The following is a 25,043-nucleotide window of genomic DNA, read 5'->3' as shown; positions in this document are numbered from 1 at the left end:
ATTGTATTTTTGCGGGGGCTAATGATGGTCTGTGGCAGTGTGAATGTCCATGAATGAGTGAAGGAAAATGTCTCTGGTCTGAGTCATCGGTGGGCTGTCATCACTTCTCTGTTAGGGGGCGAAATCTGCTGGTGTTATGTTCTCAAGACTGGCGGTGTAGAAGTAGCTGGGCTGCACTTAAAGGGGAATTACACTAATATTTCACTTTCCACATAATCAATCGTAAACGGTGTCCTTCAGAGTGGGTTGAAGCGAAACGGGTAATTGCATAGACACTGACCGGCTTGGGTGTGCTTCACAGTGGTGCAGTGACGGGAAGCAGACCAGGGGTCACAATCTCTACAACGCAAATGCATCCATTTGGTTGGCCATGCAAAACGACCTGTGAACCCACACGTGTCTTGCAAGGTTTTAGATGTGATGTCAATGATGGTAAAATAGTAGGAATCTGAAAGATGCATGAACTTTGGCTGAACAACAACCTGCATGTACTGCTCGGTCAAAAATAGCTTTCAAAAAAATGTTGTCAGTCAAAAGCTTCTCAGAGCTATCGTGAAAGGAGCATCAGACATCAGGCAGCGTGTGACCAGTTCACCTAATAACGTTCCGGAGTGAAGCTTTTAGAGGCTTTGGACGTTCGGTTCCCATCGCTGCCATTGTAAACAGTTCTGGCTCGGCACACTTCTCTGGGTATTTCACATCAATCCATTCTGAATGACTTTGATATTTTATCCATTGAGTTTTGAAGAAATGTTGAAATCACTGCAATTTCCCCTGTAATATTAAAGAATGCATGATTAATTGAGCTGTAGTTTCAGAAGAGAAACTTTGAGAAGACGCGTGATGCCGTGCCTGGTACCGCTTTATACAGCTGTGTGCAAAACACGGTCAATAAGCTCTGGGCAGTGCTCAGATCAATATGGTGGTGGGTGTATTAGTAGCTCTAAATATGCTTTTAACAGTGTGTGCATTTGTGGATGAGACTGACTGCTTTTAAATCCGTCAGTGTGATATTTACAACGAATGCGCTCGTGGCAAACCTGATCTTGAGGGGAGGAAGGAAAATCCACTGCAAAAGCAACAGTTGAATAAAATCCTCCTAACTCCGCTCGTGCTGTGCTGTCGTATGTGATGCTCATGAAGTGGCTGACCAGCCCCGCTGCTTTATAAAGGCTTTATGGTTTCTAATGGTAAACTCTGACCCCTGACTTCAAGTCAAACAGCAGGTTTATGTTAACCTGAATGTCCACGCATGTGTGGGTTCGAACGAAGTCTGTACAGAAAGCGTGTCGCTTCGTTTCGTGTGCAGTCGTATGTAAGTGTGGACGCCCCAGTCGTATGACATGTTTTGCTGATTTTTCTATGTGAAGATAAGTTGCACATCCTCTAGACACATTTCTGCACATTTTAATGCATATTTACTGTTTATTTGCTGAATTTGAACACATTGGAAACGATAAAGCCTCAACTGTGGCCTGTGCAAAAGATATGGCACATCTTGTTTTGTGCATTTTTACTTGGAAGCTGTGAAAAATACCATAGTTAAGTGTTTTATCAGTAGAGGATGTGTTGAATTATCTTCACCTGCTAAATTATTTTCACCAACCTTTGTAAGTGCAGGAGTGTTGGAACCCAACTGATAAGAACAGCCTGAGATTTTATTGGTCTTACCAAATTATTGCAGATACCCTGCTGATACTTGGCTACATCTGGCATCTACATCAACTTCCAAACAAGTGTGTGTGTGTGGGGTTGTGTGGTGGTTTTTTTTTTTTTTTTTTTTTTTTTTTTTTTTTTTTTTTTTTTTTTTAATGAATGACTAATATAAAATATGTAAAATGAGGTTATTAACAGAAACCAAAAGCCGTAGCTGCAGTGCTATTTTTGTTATTTAAGACTGCAAGTATGCTGTGTATTAAAGTTTGAGGTGTGACCTTTATAACTCACAGCTGTATCTGTCAATAAAGCGCCGTCATCTAAAGCTATTGGAGTATAAAATTAAAATATTAAATGTTAGAATTTTCAGCGTCAGCCACAAAATATTCATACTAGTCTGGCCCTAATAAGTATAAATGCAGGTAGATGGAGAAATATATCAAAAACTGATTATTAACTTTGGAGGAAGATTCATTTTGGAATCGGTGTGTTTGGAACTTAACAGTTTAAGGTTGATGTTTTACATGATTTTATTTATTTATTTATTTATTTATGTTCAGCACGAGTTGATCATTTAAATTGTACTGGGTGACTCTAAGCTGGCGAAGGCAACCCAAACTGATCCCATTCCAAAGTGTTTGCCTTGGCTTCCCTACTGTAAGGTTTCCTTTCAGAGCAGTCTGACCAGTTTACAGCTACATACAGTAATGCATCATTTAACAAAGCTGTGGTGTGATGTCATCAGGGAAGCAGTGTTTATGGGTGGTTATTGAGGGAAAATGTCCATTTCCGTTCCCCATAATCATTTTAGTGTCTCTCTTTTGTTATTACTCTGTTTAAACTTGTGTGTTTACTGGCTGCTTGGAGATTTCTTAGGCATCAAATAATAAATAAGGTGGTCTTCTGTCCTGGCAGTGCGTCATCGTATAGAGAGGTCAGCGCTGATCTGTAAACACTACAGCAGTAAAGTGGATGAGCGGGTAGTCTGAGGCTAAACCCGTTTGTTTGCCTCTGTCCCACCAATGACCTCATGATGCATTATTTGAACACACAGCTCTGCGCACGGCTCGGCGCCGTATGGAGTGAAAGCGGAGACGTCTGTGCGCTCAGTGTTGCGTTACGGTCGTTTTTACTCTTGATAAACGCTTTGCAGCAGCTGATTTTGCCGTCCTCATAAATTAGGGGTGTGTGTGTGTCTCAGTACACACACTAGCAACCACCTTGGATGCCCAGAGAACCCTTTGCATGATGGAAGGTTTCTTTGCATTGAGAGAGGGTTCTTCTGATCGATGGAGAATGTGCTGTAGATGGTTCTGTATACGATGTCTTAAATAGGTCTATATAACACCCAAAAGGGGTTTTATTATAAAATATCACAATAGCTTATAACAATAGATGAATCCTTTTTGAAAGGTTCTATACAGAACCATCTATAGCACATTAATGCTCATTATTCCATCAATCTGAAGAACCCTTTCATGATGCGAAAGTGCCATGTCAACAGCCTACTAACCTTAGCAACCACCTGGGATCTCATGGCAGGAGCCCACCAGCACTTCAGCAAAAACGGGTCATGGCACAGCTCAGTTATGATAACTTGAGGCTGTTTTTGGCCTTATCTTATTAGGGATGACGGCGTTTGTGGGTGAAGTGTTCCTTTTAGAGAACGTGTTCCGTACTTTGCGGCAGAACGTTTGAACTGAGTTTCAGTACATCTTATGACCGCACTCGATTCGTTAAACCTGAAGACGCTTTGTTCTGCTTTTCGGGGGCAGCAGGATTACTTTCAGAATGCCTTGCATGCACATTCAGGTTTGTGCCTGGAGATGTCCTGCAGCTTGATTTCCTGCTAATGTAGCCTTTGTCCTTTCAGAGCTGCCAAGTAGTTCCAGGACAGAATATGAAAACTGAAAGCCTATATTCTCAGGGCCGCTGGGCTTCGGGTGAAGCCCTGTCCTCTCCTCGCCCTCCGACAGCTTGTGTTTTAGCCATACGCCTCGAGGCCCCCAAATCCTCTCCATAAAGCAGGAGCTGTAGCAGAGCAGCATGGCAGGAGATTAGGGCAGTAGGAGTGGAGGAGGACCCCCACCTCCCTTCAGCTGCCCCCATCCACCCTGCCCTCCTCCATCTTTAAGCCTGGGTGGATGTGAAGCATGAGGGCGTAGAGATATCGTTCCTTGGAGGCCGAACCGACGTCAGGCTGGTTAGTGATGTCGTCTGCCTTTAAAAAGCAGGAGGAACCTCTAATTTTGAGTTGGAACTCCTTGCGTGGGAGAAACCTCAATTTGAATGCAGAGGCTCACAATTTCCGCCATCATTGCTGGTGAGGAATCTCTGCTCTGTGTGCATTTTTGAGCTGTTTCTTTATCCTTTGAGGTGTCCAGTCTGATCATTTGACCAGCGGTGCCCGAACTCTTGCTCAAAAATGTATAAAGAGACACGAGTCAGAAAAGTGCCCGGAAGGATTTTAGACCAAATGTAAATTAGGGCTGTAACAGTGACTAATGCCATAGTCGAATGATCTGTCGATTTGTTGAAACGAATAATCGATTATTTGGATTATAAATCGCTCAATTACCAAATGACTTAAGTAGCCATCAGCTCTTAAATTTGGCTTGGGGCTGGTTTACGCATTTGCGAACTAACAGTGAAGACAAAGATGAATAACTTATTCATAAATTCATTAAAGAATTCCTTCTAATACAAAATATAAAACATCTTTATTATTATTATTGCAAAAGTAGCAGCAGCAAATCTAATAAAACCAAATCAGTTTTCCCTTAAGTAAATATAAAAAAAACTTGAAACATGGAAAATTACAGGTCTTTATTGAAGAGGAGTCAGCAGCTCTGTGAGGGTCTCGCTCTCCTCTGAGAGTAGATGTTCCTCGCAGCAGAGAAGAGCAGCGAATGTTTGTGGTAAACTTCTCTGAACAGTCAAGTTTGAACGAATTTTGTAGACATTTCCCTGTTAACCCTTCATCCAGCTGCCCTGTGCTCTGGTAGAACTACCTCCTGAAACTGCGAGCGTGCAGACTGTTTGCGAGCGTTCGCTTTCGTTCGCCGAATTCAAGCTCACTGACGGACTCGGCATCGAAGTGAACGTTATGTGGGAAGTGAACAGGGTCGCTGTGAATAATGGGCAGCGCTTCTGTTCCAGCTCCATTAACGATTCCGGAGAGCAGCATTTCGAAACGGTTACAGCACGACTCATGAAGCAAGACGGCTTTCAGCATTATCTATCAGGGTAACTTGCCAGCTGAAAGTTAGTGAGCCATCCCGTTTCATCTTCATTTGCTCCAGCATGAAGGATGTGCTCCCGTGCCAGCGAAGGCCGGCTTTCCAAACGGTACAGTTGGCCACCTTTCTTAAGTTAAGCGTGAAATGCTCCCGCCGTTTTGAGGATTTTGTTCTTCAGGCTGCCATCGCACTTTTGTCAACTCCTCCAGTAGGCAGTAACGTTAATGTCCCAACATTCCTAGTGAGCACGAGAGACGCCTAGTGATGTAATCAACTATTAAATTAGTCGCCAACTAATTCGGTCGAACGGCTAGACTCTCGACCCGTTTAATGAGTTAATGGCACGTCCACACCTAGTCGTGCTGAAAGAAGCTGCTGGTCAAATTTCATGCTTTTGCTGCTGCCGCACGGAAATGAATTGCCTAAACATTTTATTGAGAACTCCTGAAATGTGCGGTGCTTCTTATACCTACAGTCTTAAAGATGGTTCATCAGTGGTTCTTTAGTGAAGTAAATGGTTCTACTAAGAACCATGGACACTCAAAAAACCCTCTGCATGCTTGAAGGCTTCTGTACACTGGGAAATGGTTCTTCAGATTGATGCTGTATGTGGTTCTGTATAGAATATTTTTGAAAAGGGTTCTATGTAGCATTAAAAGGGTTCAGTTCTAGGCTTGACATCATAGCACCCATTTTGGTGCTATATATATATATATATATATATATATATATATATATATATATATATAAAGTGTGTACGTTATGCTCTGGCCATGCGTCTGAATATAGGACCTTATTATATATTTTATATATTTTGCATGTTTAAAGTCTCTGTCTGGATGTTCTTGAGTTCTGCTCATGTCGGGGTGCAGGTAGCGTGAGGGAGAGTGAAGGTGAGAGCAGGAAGAGCAAAACGTCAGTTTATTTAGTTAATCCCAGCTGAACTTGCTATCTTGGTTCGTATGTCTAGTTGCAGTTACACTACAGTTTCATCACGCATTTGCTTAACAAACGAGTATTGAGAAATATTTAAACGTGAAGCTGCCCGAGGTGGAGAGACCCGTAGCTCAGGTGTCCTGGTGTGTGCAAATTCACAGAGAGGCACTTTGGAGTCATTAAGTGAGCTTAAACCTCACCGACATGCAGTCAGAGCAAATGACTGTCACAGGGAGGTGCATTGTGAACATATTCATGTAAGACGTTAGTTGGATCCAGCTCATGTTTAGGTTCTCGGTCTGTGTTTAACCCCTTTTGCCAGTGATTATGGTCTCTGCTGTTGGTCATAAACGCTTCAGTTCACCGTTCTTCTCCAGCAGAGCTGTATTGAGATTTAAGGCCTCAGCAGGCTTCTTGTGGAGACGACGTCCGTCTGGCTTTAGTGAACAATATGAAGTAATTGTGGAAGACAAACAACGCTCTGCGATAGAGTGAGGAGCTCAGTCATCCGGAAGGAGCTCGGAGTAGAGCCGCTACTCCTCCGCATTGAGAGGAGCCAGCTGAGGTGGTTCAGGCATCTGATCCGGATGCCCCCTGGACGCCTCCCGGTGGGGCTGTTCCAGGCACGGCCTACCGGGACAAGGGCCCCGGGGTCGCCCTAGGACCCGCTGGAGGGATTGTCTCCAAGTTGGCCTGGGAGCGGCTTGGGGTCCCCGGGAATGAGCTGGAGGAAGTTGCGGGGGAACGGGGTCATCTGGGATTCTCTGCTCTCCCAACTGCTACCGCGACCCTGTCTGGACTAGCGGTCAACGATGGATGGATGGACCTCGATATGAGATGTGAGGTCTGTTATTCGGTAGTATTATTACTAAGCACCAAAAGTAACTTAAAAAAAAAAAACTTTCTTATATTTAGGTTCACAAGAGGGCGACGCTGAAGTAGGGGCTTTCTTCATGTTTGAATTTTCATGTTTCAGTATTCTGAACTCACCATAGTTGGAACTGGGAAAGAATCGTTTTCCAGCAGTCATGAAACTGGTCATAAAATGTCGTAGCATCATGTGGGACACAACTGCAGAAAGCATGCGAGCTTGTAAGTTTGCAAATGTGCTTTTGGCTTCACAACCTTCAAGATTCTCGTTTAATCTTGCGGGTTGTGCACTGAGGCCCCTACTGGAGCAAAAAGACTCCAACGGATCCAAGTAATCAACTTTTATGATACTGATAAACATGCCAGGTTAAAACTGAGGCAGGCAGCAGGTCAGATCATTTGATTTTTACATATTTGTGATATTAATGTTTTGTCGCTGTAGAGACAAAACCTCATATCTCCAAAAAAGTTTACTTTAAAGCAGAAGGGGGGGAAAAAACTCCTTGTTTACTTTGAATGGGAGTTAATGGAGACCTTTCCGGGTCATTTTCAGCATCTCCGTTGGTCCATTCATCATAATTTACCACGTTATAAAGAGCCGATCATGCTTTCCAATTTCGTCAAGAAATGACAAAAATGGGGAGTTTTGTCCTGACGGCAATTTGTATGTAGCTAAAATATATTCTTTTATATGAGGAGGGGGGGTGGCCAGTCTCACTGTTGTCAAAGTTATGGATTTTGTCTCCACCCAGCCGCTTAAAGTACATTTCAGGTCTGTGGGAAACGGTGATGCATCATCTATGTGGGGGGAAAAAGGTTTTATTTTGATATTGTATTGCCGGGTTTGACTGTCATTTCAGTTTCCTCACCGATTTGATGTAAAACACACAATCTGTACCTCACACTTCACGTACATGCAGAGTGCTGGCATCGCTCTGCTCCTCGAAGATTGAGTCAGGTGGCCTCTAACGGTTTAGCCGAGCACATCGTAATGTAATGACCTCTCCCTTTGGTGGGGGTGGGGGAGTGGTTCAGTCATCAGTGAAATAGCTGACACATTACTGTTTCTCCTCTGCGCGTTGCCTTGGCTGGGTGGAGACTTGGCCCCCCGCAGCGAGCCGTTTGAGACTACAGACGGAGTAATGCATTCCAGATTGCTGACTGGGCGCTGTGGTCAGAGTGCTGCAGCATACTGTACATTACCACATCAACCCACCTAGATCCGCAACCAGATTTGCCACTAAACATCAACCATGAATCGCTGAACTGTTAAAACTACTGGCTTGTGCAGAGAACAGTGTCTCTGAATGCAGCAGTGCCCAGCCAAGCTTAGTAGAGCAGTGACCAGTAGGGTTGAAGTTTTGCCTGCAGCTCACTGACTGAAAACTTGAGCATGAAACTTTGGCTGATGATTAAATTGCAATAGGGGGCAGTCGTGGGCTGGAGGTTAGGGAGCCAGCCTTGTGACTGGAAGGTTGCCGGTTTGGTCCCCTTAGCCGACAGCATGTGACTGAAATGCCCTTGAGCAAGACTCCTAACTCCCAACTGCTTCACGGGCACCGTGGATAGGACTGCTCACCGTTCCGAGCAAGTGTGCTTACTGCCCCCGTGTGTGTGTGTGTGTGTGTGTGTGTGTGTGTGTGTGTGTGTGTGTGTTCACTAGTAATCATTTTTGTTCACTGAAATGCAGCAATTAAAGAACAAGCCTAAAATGGTCCAGTCATTAGCCATCTTACCTGAGTGTTAATAAATAAACGTTACTCGCCGCCGCCCTCTAAAGGTAAGACACCCATTTCTCGCCCCCTAATTACGTTACTCGTCTTCTAAAGATGTTTTTTTGCAAACGGCGAATAAACCTTAAACGTCAGGCAGATGTTGGAACACCGGTTTTTTCCAAGATGTCTCTGAGTGCATGTTTATTTGTTTAATTACTTATGTACGTGTATTTGCTTCAACCCAACCGATGAGCAGTTTACATTGTTGTTGCAAATGCTCAGCTCAGATGATTCTGATAGGACTGTATGACCGTCATGACGGGATCTTTTGTTAAACAGTGTGTTAACTAGTCTCCTTTGGCCTTCAGTAACGAGGAAGTATTCCTTTAAATAGTTTGGCAGTAACGCACACGAGCATTGGCACAACAACCTCCTCAGCCGTGCTGAAGTCGTGACCGTAGGCTGGCAGGTCGCTGGCCAGAAAGCGCAAAAGCCTGCTTAACTTTCAGCCCGTCAGGTCTGTCCACCCTTCCTAGGTGTAAATATGTTTAAAGCACGAGACGTTCCTTTGCTGAACGCTGCGGGCCTGTGGGAGAAATGTGTGGGTTGTCTCTGCCTCTCAACTCGGTGGAGCCTGCCAGATCTCTTGAATGGCTTTTGTTTGAGTTTAGCAGCGCAGGGCTCGGCCAAGCAGCACTTCTCTTTGTTGCTTTATAATTGAAAGGCACTTTGCTCTGCTGTGTGTTTTGAGTGACTCACAGGTAGCTTTATCTTCAGCCTTGACGTTGATATACAGCACGTTTTCCCCACCAAGATAAATGCTGTTACCATTAATACCAGATTGCCACAAGCTTTAGCTTTAATCTAAAGCAATACAGGACGTGTGTGGGGGGGAAATAAGCTGGACGAAGCCAAATTTAGATAATGAATGTCTGTGGCTCTGAACAGTCCAGCCATATATAGTCTCAGTGAATCCTTTTGAAAGGCTCAGTGGAAGATTATGCAAGGTTTATTTTAAAATGTAGACAACGGTATAGAGCCGAAGGTATGCAGAGACTAGCAGGACAAGACATGGTTAACCTCAGAAGGTTTTATCGTTATCTACAGAGATTTGGCAAGACCCAAGGGAAGATAAAACCCACTGGTGTCTGCAAACCCGATGGTGTCAACAAAACCCTCCGGGGGAAAAAAAATCCATTGAAGTTTTTTCCCTCAATTCACCACTTTTTGAAGCTCGTTTGCTACAGAATGAACGTTTTATCAAAAGTGTATATGATAAGGTATTAACATCAGTTTTAAATACTGTGAATTAAATTCCTTCAAACCGTCTGCAGTCAGTTTCTATGATAGTCTGCAGTTGCAGTCCTCTCATTTACATGCAGCTTTAGAATGATTTGTAAGGACAAACCTTTAGCAGACCACTCTGGACAGCTTGAGAGAGACCTGTGGATCAATCAATCAGCAGCAAAGGAGCAAAAGCAGCAGCCAATTGGAGCTTCAGTTCCTCACGAGAGGCTCCTTCTGTAACAGGAGTTCACAAGCTGTATGTTAACTGTACCATTAACTGTATATATGATATAGGTGATCTAAATCACTGTGGTTAATCAAAATAGCTTAATTTTATAGGAAGTGAGCCATTTAGTGAGCTCTACACTGACCTTGTCTTAAAGCTTCAATGTGTTAAAGTTTCTCCTTTTATATCAAAAATTTAACAACCAGGTTCAGTCTTTTGAAACCTGATGCTATTAATGTTTATTAGTCAGATGGAATTTGTTCTGAAAACCTTCGAGGTTAAAGGTGTTGCTTTTTGTGGTAGTTTTATGGTTTTTATTACTTTTTTTTTTTTTTTTTTTTTTTTTTTTTTTTTTTTTTGGTTGTGTGTATCTTTTGCGCCATTGATCATGATGATTTCCTGTATGGGTAATAAAATTAACTCTATGGCACTCATGATTTTCCATGTTCAGGTTCAGTGTGTGGTGTTGGTGTCTGTGGGACCCATTTTCAATGTTTACCAGAAGAAAAATGATGTGATTTGTCACTTCAACCTCGGATTCCTTGGTCTTTGCTCACTTTCTTCACCCCCACACGTTTATATTACGCGTGGTGTTGGGCTGAACCCACGGGGAGTGAAAGGGTGGAGGTGCTGTTTCCTCCACTCTGTTCTCCTCTTACATGGTGGGTCCACCAGACCACTGAGTAACACACATCAAGCCCACGCAAGGGTTAACTTTTTAAAAGAACCTTTTCCGACAGTCATCTGTCCCCTTTTAACCGCAGTGCGTATTGTATAACGGGTCTTGTCATCTGGTTAATACAAAATGTTCCTTTTCAGTGATGAAAGTGCAAGATCAGATCTGAAGAAGCTCCCCGTGTTCCCCACAGCTGTTTTAAAGGAGCACCCATCGCTGACCTATTGGTAAGTGATATTTAAAGAAGCAGTAACAGCCTCTACTCACAGGTTTACTGTTCACCTCAAACAGCCTTAATTTTCCCTCTAACAGCCTTTAATCATCACCTCCAGTCTGCTTAATTGTAGCCTGGAAGCTCAAAGTTGCTGGGATTGTCAGTTACTTATTACAGCCAGATGCGAAGTGTTTAATCCCTGCGAGTAGCAGTCTAATTACCCCGAAACACGGCCAGTTAAAGGAATGCTTTGTGGAAAATATCAAATGTACTTTTCACTAAATGAAATGGATCAAGTACGCCACGTTTGGTCTAAAGCTATGAGGGTAATGACGCTAAAGAATGATAAAGGTGTGCAGTTGCACGAAGTCTTTTCCGTAAAACTAAACAAAAAGCAACAAAACTGTAGCCCAAATAAAACATGCCTCCTGAAAACTCCCCTCTGGAAGGTAGTATCCATACACATGATGTGATATGGCAGTACAATCTCGCAGTCAGTGGGCAAAAGCTGTCGCTTACACAATTTAGCATAACATGCCCCACATGGAAGGTGGAGTTAAACTGGAGGCCTGTAAGTAATGTGGATGATAATTTAGTACATTTTTTAAATACAGCCTATATTACTCCTATACAGCTCACTCATGCGGTGCAGCGGTAGCGCCGCGGACCGTTGACCATAACAGCAGCGGTTCGAACCTCAGTCCAGGCGCTTCTTCAGGCGGTGGCTACTGTTATTGGCCCTGTAACCAGAAGGTTGCCGGTTCGATCCCCAGAGCCGACAGCCCATGACCTGAGGTGTCCTTGAGCAAGACACCTAACCCCCAACTGCTCCCCGGGCGCCTTGGTTGGGGCTGCCCACTGCTCTGGGCAAGTGTGCTTACTGCCCCCTAGTGTGTGTTTGTGGTGTTTCACTTCACGGATGGGTTAAATGCGGAGGTGGAATTTCCCCGGTTGTGGGATTAAAAAAGTATCACTTGTTACTGTTATTTAAGTTGATTTGGGCATTTGGAGACCTCTCTGGTGGAAATGTGTAATTGCACTCAATGATGGAAGAACTAAAATTGACAAAGATGGAGAGACAAGGTTTTCTTCCGACAACAGCGATGAAGTTTTGGACGTGTATTTGTGGAAATTATTTTAGATTTGTTTGTTAGCTATGTAAGCCACATAGTTCCAGCACAAAATGACAAATCAAATAAATAAATGAAGGTAAATTTGGATAATAAATGCATCTTGGCTGACGGACTACATTTGAGACAGGGCTGTATGATGTGACAGTATTATCAGATAAACTAGGAGAAATAAGTTGTGTACAAATAAACATCCGTCTTTGTCCATTATTTTAGATATTAAACTGTTTACCGTTCCATTTTGATATGACTAACCTTGCACAAGATCCTGCTGGTGTGGGTTCTTGTGAGTTTCATGTTACTTGTTTACTTGAGTGTTAACAGTGCCCCCTATTGGGGAATTGGAAGTACTGTAAATCAGTACTAAAATTGGTATAATTCCCAAAATGACATTTTAAATCTATGGCTTGCTGCAGCTGTTTTCTTATTTACAAAATCTCTGTTAATTGGCATTAGTGCTTTTTAGAAGGATTATGCTTTTGAGTTATTTTAAGCTACAACACTTGCAAATTTGCAATATGTGGAACTCAGTTCCACCTTTTTATTAGACAGTCAAGCTCAGTGCTCACTTTTAAAAAGTATCTAAAAATGTATCTTTTTAACTCGGCATTCAATTAAAACTTTACATCTCCTGCTGTTTGTCTCCTAATTTGATCTTTCATTTTCTTCTGATTCTAAATAAATACTAATAATTTCTTGTATAACAAATTATCACCTGTCTGTAAAGCACTTTGAGCTGCCACCGGTATGAAAAGTGCTATATAAATAATAATAATTATTATTAATATTTTTATATATTAAATTTCATGGCACCAATGCTACATTTTAAAAAGCATCACCTACATGTGGAGTGGCACCTGTTTATAATAGTAGCTTCATTGGTGTGTAGAGCTGATTCAGTGGCCCTTCAGGAGAGAAGCAGCTGGACTGGACAAGTGACACACTGGAGTGGTGCCTGTGCCTGTGGGGGGGGCACGGCACGTGTGCAGAAGCAGCTGTGAAGCTCCTGCCTTACAGCCACTTTCTATTGGGTTATGTGTAGTGTAATTAGAGGAGATACCAGGCCGAGGGCAGACGCTGTGTGATTGACAGGACAGTTGGCCAGATGGCATTTCACGGATGATCACGCTGAACTCGTATCTGGCTAGTTAAAGAGCAGCCGTCATTTCAAGTGGCACATTCACGCTTTGGCCCAGCAGCGTTCAATTACTGTTCATTTTGCATGTGTGAATTGTGATATTCATATTTCTCTCTCTCTCTCTCTCTCTCTCTCTCTCTCTCTCTCTCTCTCTCTCTCTCTCTCTCTCTCTCTCTCTCTCTCTCTCTCTCTCTCTCTCTCTCTCTCTCTCTCTCTCTCTCTCTCTCTCTCTCTCTCTCTCTCTGCGTGTTTAGTGAAGACAGGGTAATTGAGCATTACAAAGCGTTCAAGGGACTCACCCGAGGAAAAGCCATTGTACAGTAAGTGCACTAATAATTTATCTCACCATCACTAGACGCACACTGAGGGATGAAGGGCCTGTCATTTGGATCAGAGCCTCATATTTGCTGCTTTGAACTTGTTTGTGGAAGGATCACAATCTGTCTGCTAAAGAAATTAATCAAAGGGGAAGTCCTTTTTTTTTTTTTTTTTTTTTTTTTTTTTTTTCCCCTGCAATTTTTTTGTTCTTAACAAACCAAAGACTCAGTGGTTTGGTGTGAGCTGGCTTATTATAGAGAAACATACTGAAGATTTCTTTACAGAGGTGATAAAAGGTCACGATATCTTTGATGTAAATACAAACATTTTATTTACTATTCAAAGCCATCAGTGGTGATGTTGATGGCAAATCTGAAGGGGATTTTTTTTTTTTTTTTTTTTTTTTTTTTTTTTTTTTTTTTTATAGGGCTTATTTTGCCTCAGTCCCCTGCACGTACCACCAGCATCAGTTGATTGAAAAATGCATTTTGCCAAAAACTGTCCCAAAGCTGTCATGCAGTCATACAGTTATACAGTCGTATAACTTGAATAACCTTGTATAACTTAAGACACTAGGTTCCCGTCACCACCGCTGTGAAAAATTCGGACTAATTATCTGAGTAATTATTTCTGAATGTCACATTTCATATCAAACTGCTCTGAATAGCTTTGTTTGTATCTTAAGTTATTCATGTAGAAATTTTGAAAAATTGGTGGAATTCCCCTTTAATTACACACACTGCCTAAGCAGAGCAACTGCTGTCATGTTGTCCCACTTTTCCCTTCCGTGACACACGTTCATTTGTGCCAGCTTAATTTGTATCGGAGTTTATCAACAAACCGATGTTCCTTGCCCTGACGGCTCTGAAAGCAGCGGCGTGAAGCTGTAGTCGCCAGCTCACAGCAGTCGAGTTGAATGTAACCATCCAAATGTTAGTGTTAACAGAACCAGACGTCTTGACCTCTTGTGCTCCAGGGTATGTTTAGTTTTATCCATCTAAATTTACGTGATGAAATCATAAGGAAAAATATTTAGTAACTGCATGAAATAAATGGATATTTATTTATTTATTTTTGTAAAAGCTCACCTCAAATTATCAGATGTTTTATGATCATAAACACGTCACCACACGCTCAGTTTACTGCTGAGAGCCAAAAATCTCGGCCGCTCTTTGTGGTGTTCTCTAAAAGTGATGTTTCCAGAGCAGATCACTGAAGAGACGCCGTCTGTTTATAGTTTAGAGCCCAGATTTGGGGAAAAACGGGTCGACTTTCAGTAGAAAAACAAACTGAGTTCAGCTTCTTTTATTATAAGGGTTTAAAATGACATCACCGTCTATTAGACTGGAGAGAAGAGCTACAGCCTCACACGACGCCCAGCTTCTGAATGGAGCTTATGGAGTATGAACGTTATGAAGAACATGACTGAGTGCGGTTTGGGACCACCGGTGGTCCCAAGGAGTTGAAGAGGTTAAATGGCCATGATTTATCATATCTGATGAGTAACTTCTGCTTTTTCGTCCACAGGTATCTTTTGCTAGTGGAATCTTTACCTACATATGGAGTTCATTACTATGAAGTGAAGGTATACCTTTTTTTTTTTTTTTTTTTAAAAGCTGCTGTAGATTGAGATGCTTGCTTGTTACCTAAACAAAACTTGATCATCTGTACCTGATACCAGTGGTGTGCATGTCTTTAGCTTTGCTGAGTTGGCTCATTAAAACTGTCTGAGGAGTTCAAACGATGCTGCTTACCTGACTAGCCACAGTCTCTGCGTTTGATCTTTTATTTTGCTAATGTCTGAAGCCTAATTGGGCATCTGCCTCAATAACAGCCCAACTTCCCTTTTAAACTCTACCTTTTAAACTTTCCACTGTTTCCTTTTCACAGGACAAGCAGGGGATCCCGTGGTGGTTGGGAATCAGCTATAAAGGCATCGCCCAGTATGACCAACAGGACAAGCTGAAGCCTAGAAAGGTACAGTGCTGCTTTTGTGGATAGTGACGTGTTCCCCTTCACTTTCTTCGACACTTTATCTTTGAACCTTCTCCTGAGTTAATATTTTACCAACTGTAAATAAGCGCACAGAGAGAAACTGAGGAAAAGGTTGGGAAAGGCAGGGAATCTGGAATAAATGGTGAGAACGGCAGGAAAGTGTGAACGACCTACTGAAACGAGAAGCTGTATCAATGGTGCTAAAGTCACCAAGGAGGGGGGTGTGTGTGTGTGTGTGTGTGTGTGTGTGTGTGTGTGTTAGCTGTGATGGTAATTCATTTTGTCGGTTCTTAGTTTTAAACGCTACACCAACTTGTTGCTCGTTGAGAAAAATATTAAGATTATTCTTGTTTTATCAGTGATTCTGTCAAAGCAAAACCTTGTATCTGTTTTTTTTTTTTTCATTTTGTTTTTTACAGAATTTGAAAATACCAGCTACCCTTAATATTGTTGTACAGGGTGACTAGAAAAGATTCATCTGATTTCAAAGTGATTTATTTCAACAAGCAGTGAGCTGTAAACGGTTTAAATGAGCATAAAGTTTATTATGTAGTTCTACAAGGTCTCAGTCTGAACCTCCTCCAGCTGTACAGACGACATCAACACCACAGTCAGACTCATCCCAGACTGGACTGAGCGTGTCGGGCGTCGCTGCTCTCACGGCTCTTTCGGTGGGATTTCGGAGATCATCCAGTGCTGTGGAACCAGCGCCGAACGCTCTGAGCTGCTGGAGCTTCACTGCTGATGAAAATCCCGCTGCTCAGTTCTGACGGATTCACTCTGATTGACGTGGAGAACGCAGAACGCTCTGCTCAGGGGTCTCAGCTCCTCTCAGACTGAAGGAGCCGGTCAGAAACTCTTTGACCCCCTCTTACAGTTGGATTGTGATTGGTTCCTAAAAAAAATATGGCACTTTGAAATCGGAAATCTTTTTGAACCCCCCTGTAATTTCATGATGAATGCAGCAATGAAAATGTGCCAAAATTTAGCATTTCCTTCAACACAGTATATGCAGAAGCACTTTCACACCTACATTGTTTGGTGTGGACTTGGTTTAGCTTGAAACGAGCAATATAATCTGCCAATAGAATCGGACAGTTCCACTAGATTAGATTAAGTGACCCTTATTAGTCCCACAACAGGAAACTTCAACCCTGCATTTAAACCATCTGTGCAGTCAAACACCACATACACACTAGTACACACACACACACACTTAGGGGGCAGTGAGCACACCTGCCTGGAGCAGTGGGCAGCCCTATCCACTGCACCCTTGGAGCAGTTGGGGGTTAGATGTCTTGCTTAGGGGCAACTGTCACGTACTGTTGGGTCAGGGCTGGTTCCCTAACCTCCAGCCCACAACTGTCCCTCCAGAAAAACTATTTAACACTTAATAGTGTCTAAAATGGGCTCAGTAATCTTACACGTTGTGTATTTACAACAGTCTCATTATGATGTTGCGTATCTCCACTAGATTTAAGATTTCAGTTGGCTTTTTTTTTTTTTTTATCTAAAGAAAATTGCCTTTACCAAACAAATTACTCCAAATAACGTGGCGTACGTTGTTTGTGAGTCTGTTGTTAACGAGTGTCTTTATCTCCCATGTTCACATGTCTCTCCACCCCCGACAGATTTTGGCTTTTTGCCCTGCCGTTTAAGAAGTATGTACAGTTTGCTCTTTTCCATTTGGCAGAGCGGCTGCGTCCCCCCACCAAGGAGCCCCTCATTACAGTGTGTGCTTACTGGCATCCTTTAGCTGAGCCCTCAGTAGAGCACAGCTGGGTGCGCGAGTGCCCTGCGCAGTGGCAGTGTTAATGGGCATGTCGCTCTGTGCAGCCCAGCTCTTCAGTTGAAGGTGTAATTGTGGAGCTCTGTGGGGAGCAGAGCTGGGAGGCAGGGCCTGGAGCTGGATCCGTTGTTGTGTGAAAGGGAGTTTGGCTGGCAGTTGCCTCATCAGCTTTGTACTACGCAGTGATTTTTAGTTCCATTTGAGTCCACCAGGTCAGTCACTCTTACAAACTGGGCCTTCCAGTGTCGATAAAGACAGTTACTGCTTAGACCCGCTACAAAAGGATTTGTTGGAGGGGAATGCACAAAGAATCCGAATCAAATCGGTGTCAGCAGATAATTGCTCAAACATAATTTGACTGATATTTATATTTTGCAGATATTTCAAACCAGTTCTTACACATTTGACAATCATTGCATTACCCTGCACTCCTGAACAATGTTGGATCACAGATCTAAGAGAGCCTGTAATCTATTAAGACCACCATACAACCCCAATTCCAGTGAAGTTGGGACGTTGTGTAAAACATAAATAAAAACAGAAAACGATGATCTGCAAATCCTTTTCAACCGATATTCAACTGAATCCACTACAAAGACGAGATGTTTAATGTTCAAACGGATAAACTTTATTGTTTTTTGCAAATATTCACTCATTTTGAATTTGATGCCTGCAACACGTTCCAGAGAAGTTGGGACAGGGGCGTGTTTCCCACTGTGTTACATCACCTTTCCTTTACCACTCAATAAGTTTATCAGTTTAAACATTAAATATCTCGTCTTTGTAGTGGATTCAATACTGAATAGAGGTTGCAAATCATCGTATTCTGTTTTTATTTGTTTTACACAACGTCCCAACTTCACTGGAAGTGGGGTTGTAGATTTGCTCTAAAGTGGTGTTTTTTGGGGGGGCAATATTGTCAAACACCACTAGGGAGCCTTTTTGGATTCAGTCTGGCAAAGCTGAGGTGTAAATAGGGGATGGGAGGTCTTTCCTCACCCTTCATTTTTCTCAGCCAGCTTTTCCCCTGGCAAAGTTCTAGCAAAGAGTTGGGGGGGGGGGGGGGGCATGAGGGGCCCTCACGCTAGATCTGTCCCCTTTTTTTTCTTTCCCCTCTTTCTTCCCCCTACTTCCCTCTCTTTCTTCTGCCCCTGCCTCGCTCCCTCGCTTGTCCTTCTTGCTCCTTTTCTCAAGTGTGGTGTGTGATTGTGTTTTTTTTTTTTTTTTTTTTTTTTTTTTTTTTTTTTTTTTTTTTTAAAACTCACTTTTTAAACGTACACAGCCCTGTCAGAGCGCGCCCCGTCATCTTGCCGGTACTGATTGTCCTTGCTGTCAGTGCTAGCTAGCCTTTGTATTGCCCCCTGGCCCACTCCCCCAAGTCCTGCTACCAGCGGGCCACGCTTATTATGCAAATCCGTCCCCCGTCATTGTGGTCCTCTCTCAGCCCAAACAATTGATCAAGCAATAAAACACAATTAGCTTAGTAGGGGGGCTCAGGGAGCAGAGGACTGGTCTCGCGCCCGAGCCTGTTTCACATGAGGGATCTATTGGGGGTCGTCAGATTAAAAAGCTTTTAAAGGGCGCTTTTTCCCGGCCTGCGGACTAATGTGGAGTGAAAGCAGCCACTGTGCTGTGATGAGTTTTTGTCTGTTAGTTTTACTGCAGAAGGCTTTTCAGGTAATACGATCTCATTGGGATCAGACGTGGGTCGTCTTAAAGCACTGGGTTGGCCAGAAATCTAATTTATTCTCCTTGCTTCAAATGTCAGCCAAGACTTGTTCGGTGTCTGGAGTTTGCTTCTTTCAGTTTTCGGAGCGCAGCTATCAAGAGGCGAGTGAAGAAAATGGCCCAGAAGATGGTTTATGGGGCAGCTGAAAAGGGGCATGTAATCTACACTACACAGATTACTTTGTACCCAGAATAATATGGTTTGTTAAAGGTATGCGCTGTTAATTTGCCTGAGTAATGGAGTGGTTGAGGATGGCGTGTGCAACTTTGTGTTTTGCATTACTTTGTGTAGCTGTCAGTTTGCATGCACTGCAAAAAAAGTGTTGTCAAGCGAAATGATCTTAATCGTAGTCGATCTAATATTTGTCATTTTAAGATGGTTGTGCATTTATTATAGGGTTATCAGCTTATTTCTACCCTTTTTACTCGTTTTAAATGATTTCATCAAGATTAAGTGATTTTGTCAAGATGTTATTAATACAAAATTATCTGCCAATATAGTGACACAACTATACATACTACATAATCACTCTAATTATCTTGAGACAAGTTCGCAACAGTCTTAACAGGAGAAATATTCAATTTATTAACTAGATTTTTTTAGATACCCTTTTCTTTTTTCTTTCCCAGTCTGGAAATGGTGTTGCAGGTAACTTGTTAACTTGCAACGCTGTGCATGAATGTTTCACTGTGTAAAGCCAGCCATAGTAAATATTGTGCTGGAACAGTGACCTGTTTTTTTGGAGTGATGTTCGTATTTAACTTGGTGTGTTCTCAGTCAGTGGAGTGTCTCTCCCTGGCCTGAGGCCCAAAACGCAGTGTCTTGTTTTGGATGGTGATGGTGGAAATCTTCAATACAGTGCCAGCAGAATCCTGATTCATCCGATGACGAAGGGTGTGAGGCTCAAGCTGCTCTGTCTGTGTGACCTTTATCACACATCTGTGGTTACACCATCACTAGGTTTGTTGATGACACGTCACTGAGGTCACACAAACGGGTCAAGCTCAATCTCCAATACAGTGCCAGCATGATGATGATGTCAGGATAAATCCTTGTATCTCCTTTTTTTTTTTTTTTTTTTTTTTTTTTTTTTTTTTTTTTTTTTTTTTGACATGATTTGAAAATGTTTGTTGCTCTTTACAATGTCTTCAAATTTCATGATGATTGAACCAAGAGAAACAACCCAGATTGACTTGGAAAGGTTCCATTAACTTGCATTGAAGATGAAAATTAAACTTACAGAAAAATTTCCTGTAAAGTTTCCTGTAAACTTTGGAGATTCAGGGTTTTCCTCCCACAGCAGTGGTGTGTGTGTGTGTGTGTGTGTGTGTGTGTGTGTGTGTGTGTGTGTGTGTGTGTGTGTGTGTGTGTGTGTGTGTGTGTGTGTGTGTGTGTATATATATATATATATATATATATATATATATATATATATATATATATATATATATATATATATTATATTTTATTATATTTTATATATATATATATATATATATATTATATTTTATTATATTTTATATATATATATATATATATATATATATATATATATATATATATATAAAATATAAATAAAAAATAACTCTCCAGGTTTCTGCTTATAGTAGCCTTATCTTGCATTTCCTTTTCAGGTTTAAGTGTATATTCAGGGTTGTACTTGTTATTTATTAGAATATCAGTAACATTATTTCCGTGTCATTTCTAAGTAAGCAAATCTTAACTTCTAATCATGTCCTTCTACATATTTCTCATTCCTCTTGGATGCTTGCACGTTTCATTTCCGCTGTTCCATTATAAAAGGAAGTTGAGCCATCTAACCGAGCAAGGTGTGTCAGAATCCTTGGCATATTTTGGCAGTGCTTCATATTTTTGGTTAAGTGACTCATCGAAGTGTTTCAGGTGTGGGTGTGTTATACAAAGTGGTGGTGGTGATGAAATTTGTCCTCTTATTAATTTGTAGCTGTGTGTAACTTGGTCATAAACACTTAACCTCTTCAACTCCTTCAGACCTCCGGTGGGTCTAAAACGCACTTCCTCATGTTCTTCATAACATTCATATTTCATAAGCTATATTCAGAGGCTGGGCGTCGTGTGAGGCTGTAACTCTTCTCTCCAGTCTAATAGACGGTGATGTCATTTTAAACCCTTATAATAAAAAGATGAATTATGATCATAACCATGTTCGGTTAATTTTGAAGGGAGTTTTAAAATAAATAAATAAATAAGCACATTTATTTCATGCAGTTGCTGAATAATTTGCCTTATGATTTGGTCACGTAAATTCAGATAGAAAAAAACAAAATATACCCTGGAGAATAAACCATGAAGAGGATAAACACACGTTTTCTTTGGATTCCAAGTTTTGATCCTGAAAAATCTGAAGTTAAATGAATTTCTTTTTAATGAAACTTTTTCTAGCCTAAGTATTTTGACGCCTTCACACAGAATGGCAGACTGAAACAACCTGAGTAGGTGAAAGCAGCAGCCAGCCGTCTACCCGTAACCTAAACGTTCATGTGATGTTTACTTTGTAAACACGGTGCGCCTGTGCCCTGTTTTCTGAAGGAAGAGGCAGTTCCTCTCTTCGCCTGCAAGTTTATTCCAAAGAAGTTTGTGGAGCTTTGTATTCTTAGAGAAATGCTCTCATTAATACTCATCAATACTCATTCATACATCAGAACTGGAGATTTGAGAATACAGCACTGCTGCTTGTTATGTAGGCTGTGTCCAAAACCTTGTAGACATCTGCTAAACGTTCCTCTTCAATGAAGGGTATTCATAGGGAGTTCATCCCTCTTTGCTGCAGTAACATCCTCTAGTCTTCTGGTAAGGCTTTACGCTAGATGTTGGAACATTGCTGTGAGGATTTGTGTTCAGCCACAAGAGCTTTACTGAAGTCAGGTACTGATGTTGGATGAGCAGTTATTCTGGATCAGGAATGCGACTCCCAGAGGCTTTTTGATGGAGCTCTGTAACTCCAGAGAACAGTTACGCTGCTCCACAGCTCGATGCTGGGCCGAATAAGAGCTATAAGGCTCTTTAATGAAGTAAGAGTGGTTCAGTGGCATCTCTCCAAAGGAAAAGATGTCTTTTGGCACTTCTATTTTTAAGTAAGTAGAAAAATGCAATTTTGTAGTATTTGAATGGAGAATTGAAAGTGTAGAACATTTGCAGCATTAAAAGTAGGTAGTGCAGATCTGTTGGCAGGATTATGGATTAACACTTAAGCGCTTACTAAATCAAATGTTCTTGAGAAAACAAAAAATTTGATGCAGATACGTCATTATAAAATGGAGAATGTGGGACTGCTTGGATTTGCATTAGAGAGAAATATAATACTTATTTGTATCCCTACAAGTGAGATGCTGATATTTTGGCGTGTATTTTCACCTAAATGTGCGTCACTTTCAAAGTACAGTAAATGCTTCATCAGATCAGTTTGACATGCTGGTAAAATCTGAACATCTGTCCTTTGCCTGATTTTTGTTTTTTTTTAATTTTATTTGAAATAAAGTCCTTAAAGTTTAGTTTGCATCACCAACCACTATCTTAATTACATCCGAGAGGCTGTGAATTGGGCTAATGAGTCGCTCTCCTGCTGGTCAGACAGACTAAAGATATAGACCATGAGAGGTGTTGGTCTCTTTCCTTTCACCATTTAATCAGCACATGCTGCTTGGATGGGATCGTGTCCACCTGTCTTATTTGTCCTACCTGACCAAACAGCTGTTACGCGGAAACGGCCTCGCTCTGTAGGAAATTCAGCAGAAGCTTCATGGTTACGAAAAAGATCTTTATCTTGCCTGTGTCCATTTGTTGTTTTCCTGTCAGCACGTTGTTTTTCTGCAACCAAGCGTTTGGACGCTGTTCTTTATTAGTTGGGCTGTTTCAGCTCACTTGGCTCTTTTATTATGAAATGCGTTCTGCTTTATCTTCTTAAAAGGCCTGCGTTTTTATCTGCATGAATGAAGCGGCATTCAGCAGAGATAGGTGCTGATCTTCTGGCCGCTGATAAGGGGCGAGACATTCTCCGCTGTCAGCTGGAGCCGAGCTTCAGCTGCTTTGACTTGTTTTGCACGGAGAGGTGAGGAGTGCCATGACCGGCTATTAATGATTAAAAGAAAGTAGTAGATTCCATGCATATTTGCCTTGGGAGGCAGTCAGGAGGGCCAGGGAGTTTATCGCCTCCGATCAACAGGAGGTGGCGTGCGGTTTAGGCTGTGGAAAGGTCCGCACACCAGGAAATGGAGCACAAAGCTTAATGAGTGGCTGTAGAAGAGTGTGAGGGGAAAATAGCCTGAATGAAAAGAATGAAAATTCTTTCCCAAGAGAGACGAGAGGCCGAGCACTCTGCAGGCTTGTGGCCGTGTATGTGGAACCTGTTCATCAGGTTGGGCAAGGGGATGAAGTTGAAGCCAGGGAGGCAGAGAGAGGGAGGGAGTGAAAGAGAAGGCTTAGTCAGTTCAGAGAGGGAGCGGCTGAGAAACCCGTACTCTACCAAAAGCCGCAAGCCTGCTTGGAGGTAGGTTGGATGTCACGTGGAGGAGGAGCGAAAGGGAGGGGCTCACTTGGCTGAAACTCTTGCAACACCTTTTCTCTCTCCCTCTCTCCCTCTCTCCCTCTCTCTGAGAGAGCGGACAAGAGAGTATTGTTCGAGGAAGCCCCAGCCCTGTGGGAAACTCGAGCACAGGACCTGTCCAGTTCAGCAAGGATTATTTTTTTTGCTTTACAGGCATCCCAACCTCTGCTGGTAAGAGCTTAATTTTATCCATCCTCAAGCTGTGGTACAATATGAAGGTTGTTGTCTTTGGGAGAAATATGTTTGAGGACTAACTGCTACCTGCAAAGAGAGGAAACTGTTGCGGTCATTTAGATTCCTTGAAATACAAAACATGACCTCATAGTCGGAAAACGGACACCGTTTCCTTGTGGTTCATTGAAGGTTTGCCTTCATGTGTGAATTTATTCAAAGTACCTGAAGTCTTTTTCCTGGTTGTCCGCTATAGTATCTCAGGCTGTTCCTGGGTGATCCGTAATCGTTCTGGTGTCGGCATCTTGCCGGTACCCGGCAGAGAATGTTTATTAACATTCCTGTTAAATCCTCGCCCCCGCATGCTGATAGCACCTGCTGGACGTTGTACTGTAGCTGCTGAGATCCTGGGAGAGCTGCTCTCAAAGCAGCAGTTTCTCAAGCCCTGCATTCTGAGCACCAGATGTTCTGCGGTACCTTGTTTTTCAGCTTTCAGGTTTGAAAAGCTCCGAGGCTCTTCTGCAGTTATGGAAGCACCGACGGAGCTAAACTGACCTCATAGTGGATGCTTTTGACTTGTGCTTGCAGCTGAACTTACGGATATTTCTGCAAGTTGACTGGCTCGATTTGAATGGTTTGTCAATAGCAGCGTCTGTGTTTTTAATAGTGTTATCTCCCTCCTACCACTAGAGGGATTGGGTTTGTTGACTTAAAGGATGTTTGTTTGTCCATCAGCTTTGTATCCAACACCTCTTATTTACCTACATGCATGTTCGTGTTCGTGTTCGTGTCCCTGCCGGAAAGTAAACCTGCTCTGTGTCTCTCCACCTGTAGATCTTTCGCTGGAAGCAGCTCGAGAACTTGTATTTCCGTGAGAAGAAGTTTGCAGTTGAGGTCAACGACCCTCAGAGGTGAGGAGAAAAGCTAGGATGACCTTTCTATTTTGCCTTGTAGAACCTTTCCAAGTCTACCTGGAGAGTAGATGCATTGTTGACCATTCATTTGAGACGGCTTACGATGTCTTGCACCACAAGCCTGTTCGTGTAGTTAAAGACTGCGCTATCTTGGCTCCATGTGCTGCACTGCTCCCAGATTCTAGGACTCTGCTTCTGGCCACATCGGTCGTAATTAAAAGTCCCTGGTGCGTGGCCTCTTAATGTAGCGGCCTTTGCTTTTACTGTAGTGCGCCAACAAAGCAATTACAGAGTAAAGGATGGAGAAAGTTAAACTAAAGCATTGTGTTGTAACTGTTTGCAGCAGCATGAAACTCAAGGTCAGTCCTGATTATACACACTGCATTAGTTGATGTAGTGGTGGCTGGTGTTGATGTATAAATACGAGATGTTTACCACTCGCCGTAAGAATATCGTAC

At 42.4% G+C, this 25,043-nt stretch overlaps 1 protein-coding gene across 1 annotated transcript in view; it reads left to right on the top strand.

Moving 5' to 3' along the window:
• The window catches only part of frmd4ba (FERM domain containing 4Ba), a 58,903-nt gene that overhangs the window by 19,710 nt on the left and 14,150 nt on the right, over positions 1-25,043 (top strand). The window contains exons 8-12 of the mRNA XM_017691918.2: positions 10,749-10,832; positions 13,342-13,407; positions 14,933-14,990; positions 15,296-15,382; positions 24,506-24,582. Coding sequence (XP_017547407.2) covers positions 10,749-10,832; positions 13,342-13,407; positions 14,933-14,990; positions 15,296-15,382; positions 24,506-24,582 — 372 coding nt within the window. The remainder of the gene's footprint in view (positions 1-10,748; positions 10,833-13,341; positions 13,408-14,932; positions 14,991-15,295; positions 15,383-24,505; positions 24,583-25,043) is intronic.

The sequence above is a fragment of the Pygocentrus nattereri genome, chromosome 26 (genome assembly GCF_015220715.1).
Source record: "Pygocentrus nattereri isolate fPygNat1 chromosome 26, fPygNat1.pri, whole genome shotgun sequence".
In the NCBI taxonomy this organism is placed as follows: domain Eukaryota; kingdom Metazoa; phylum Chordata; class Actinopteri; order Characiformes; family Serrasalmidae; genus Pygocentrus; species Pygocentrus nattereri.
This window is presented reverse-complemented; position numbering and strand designations above follow the sequence as displayed.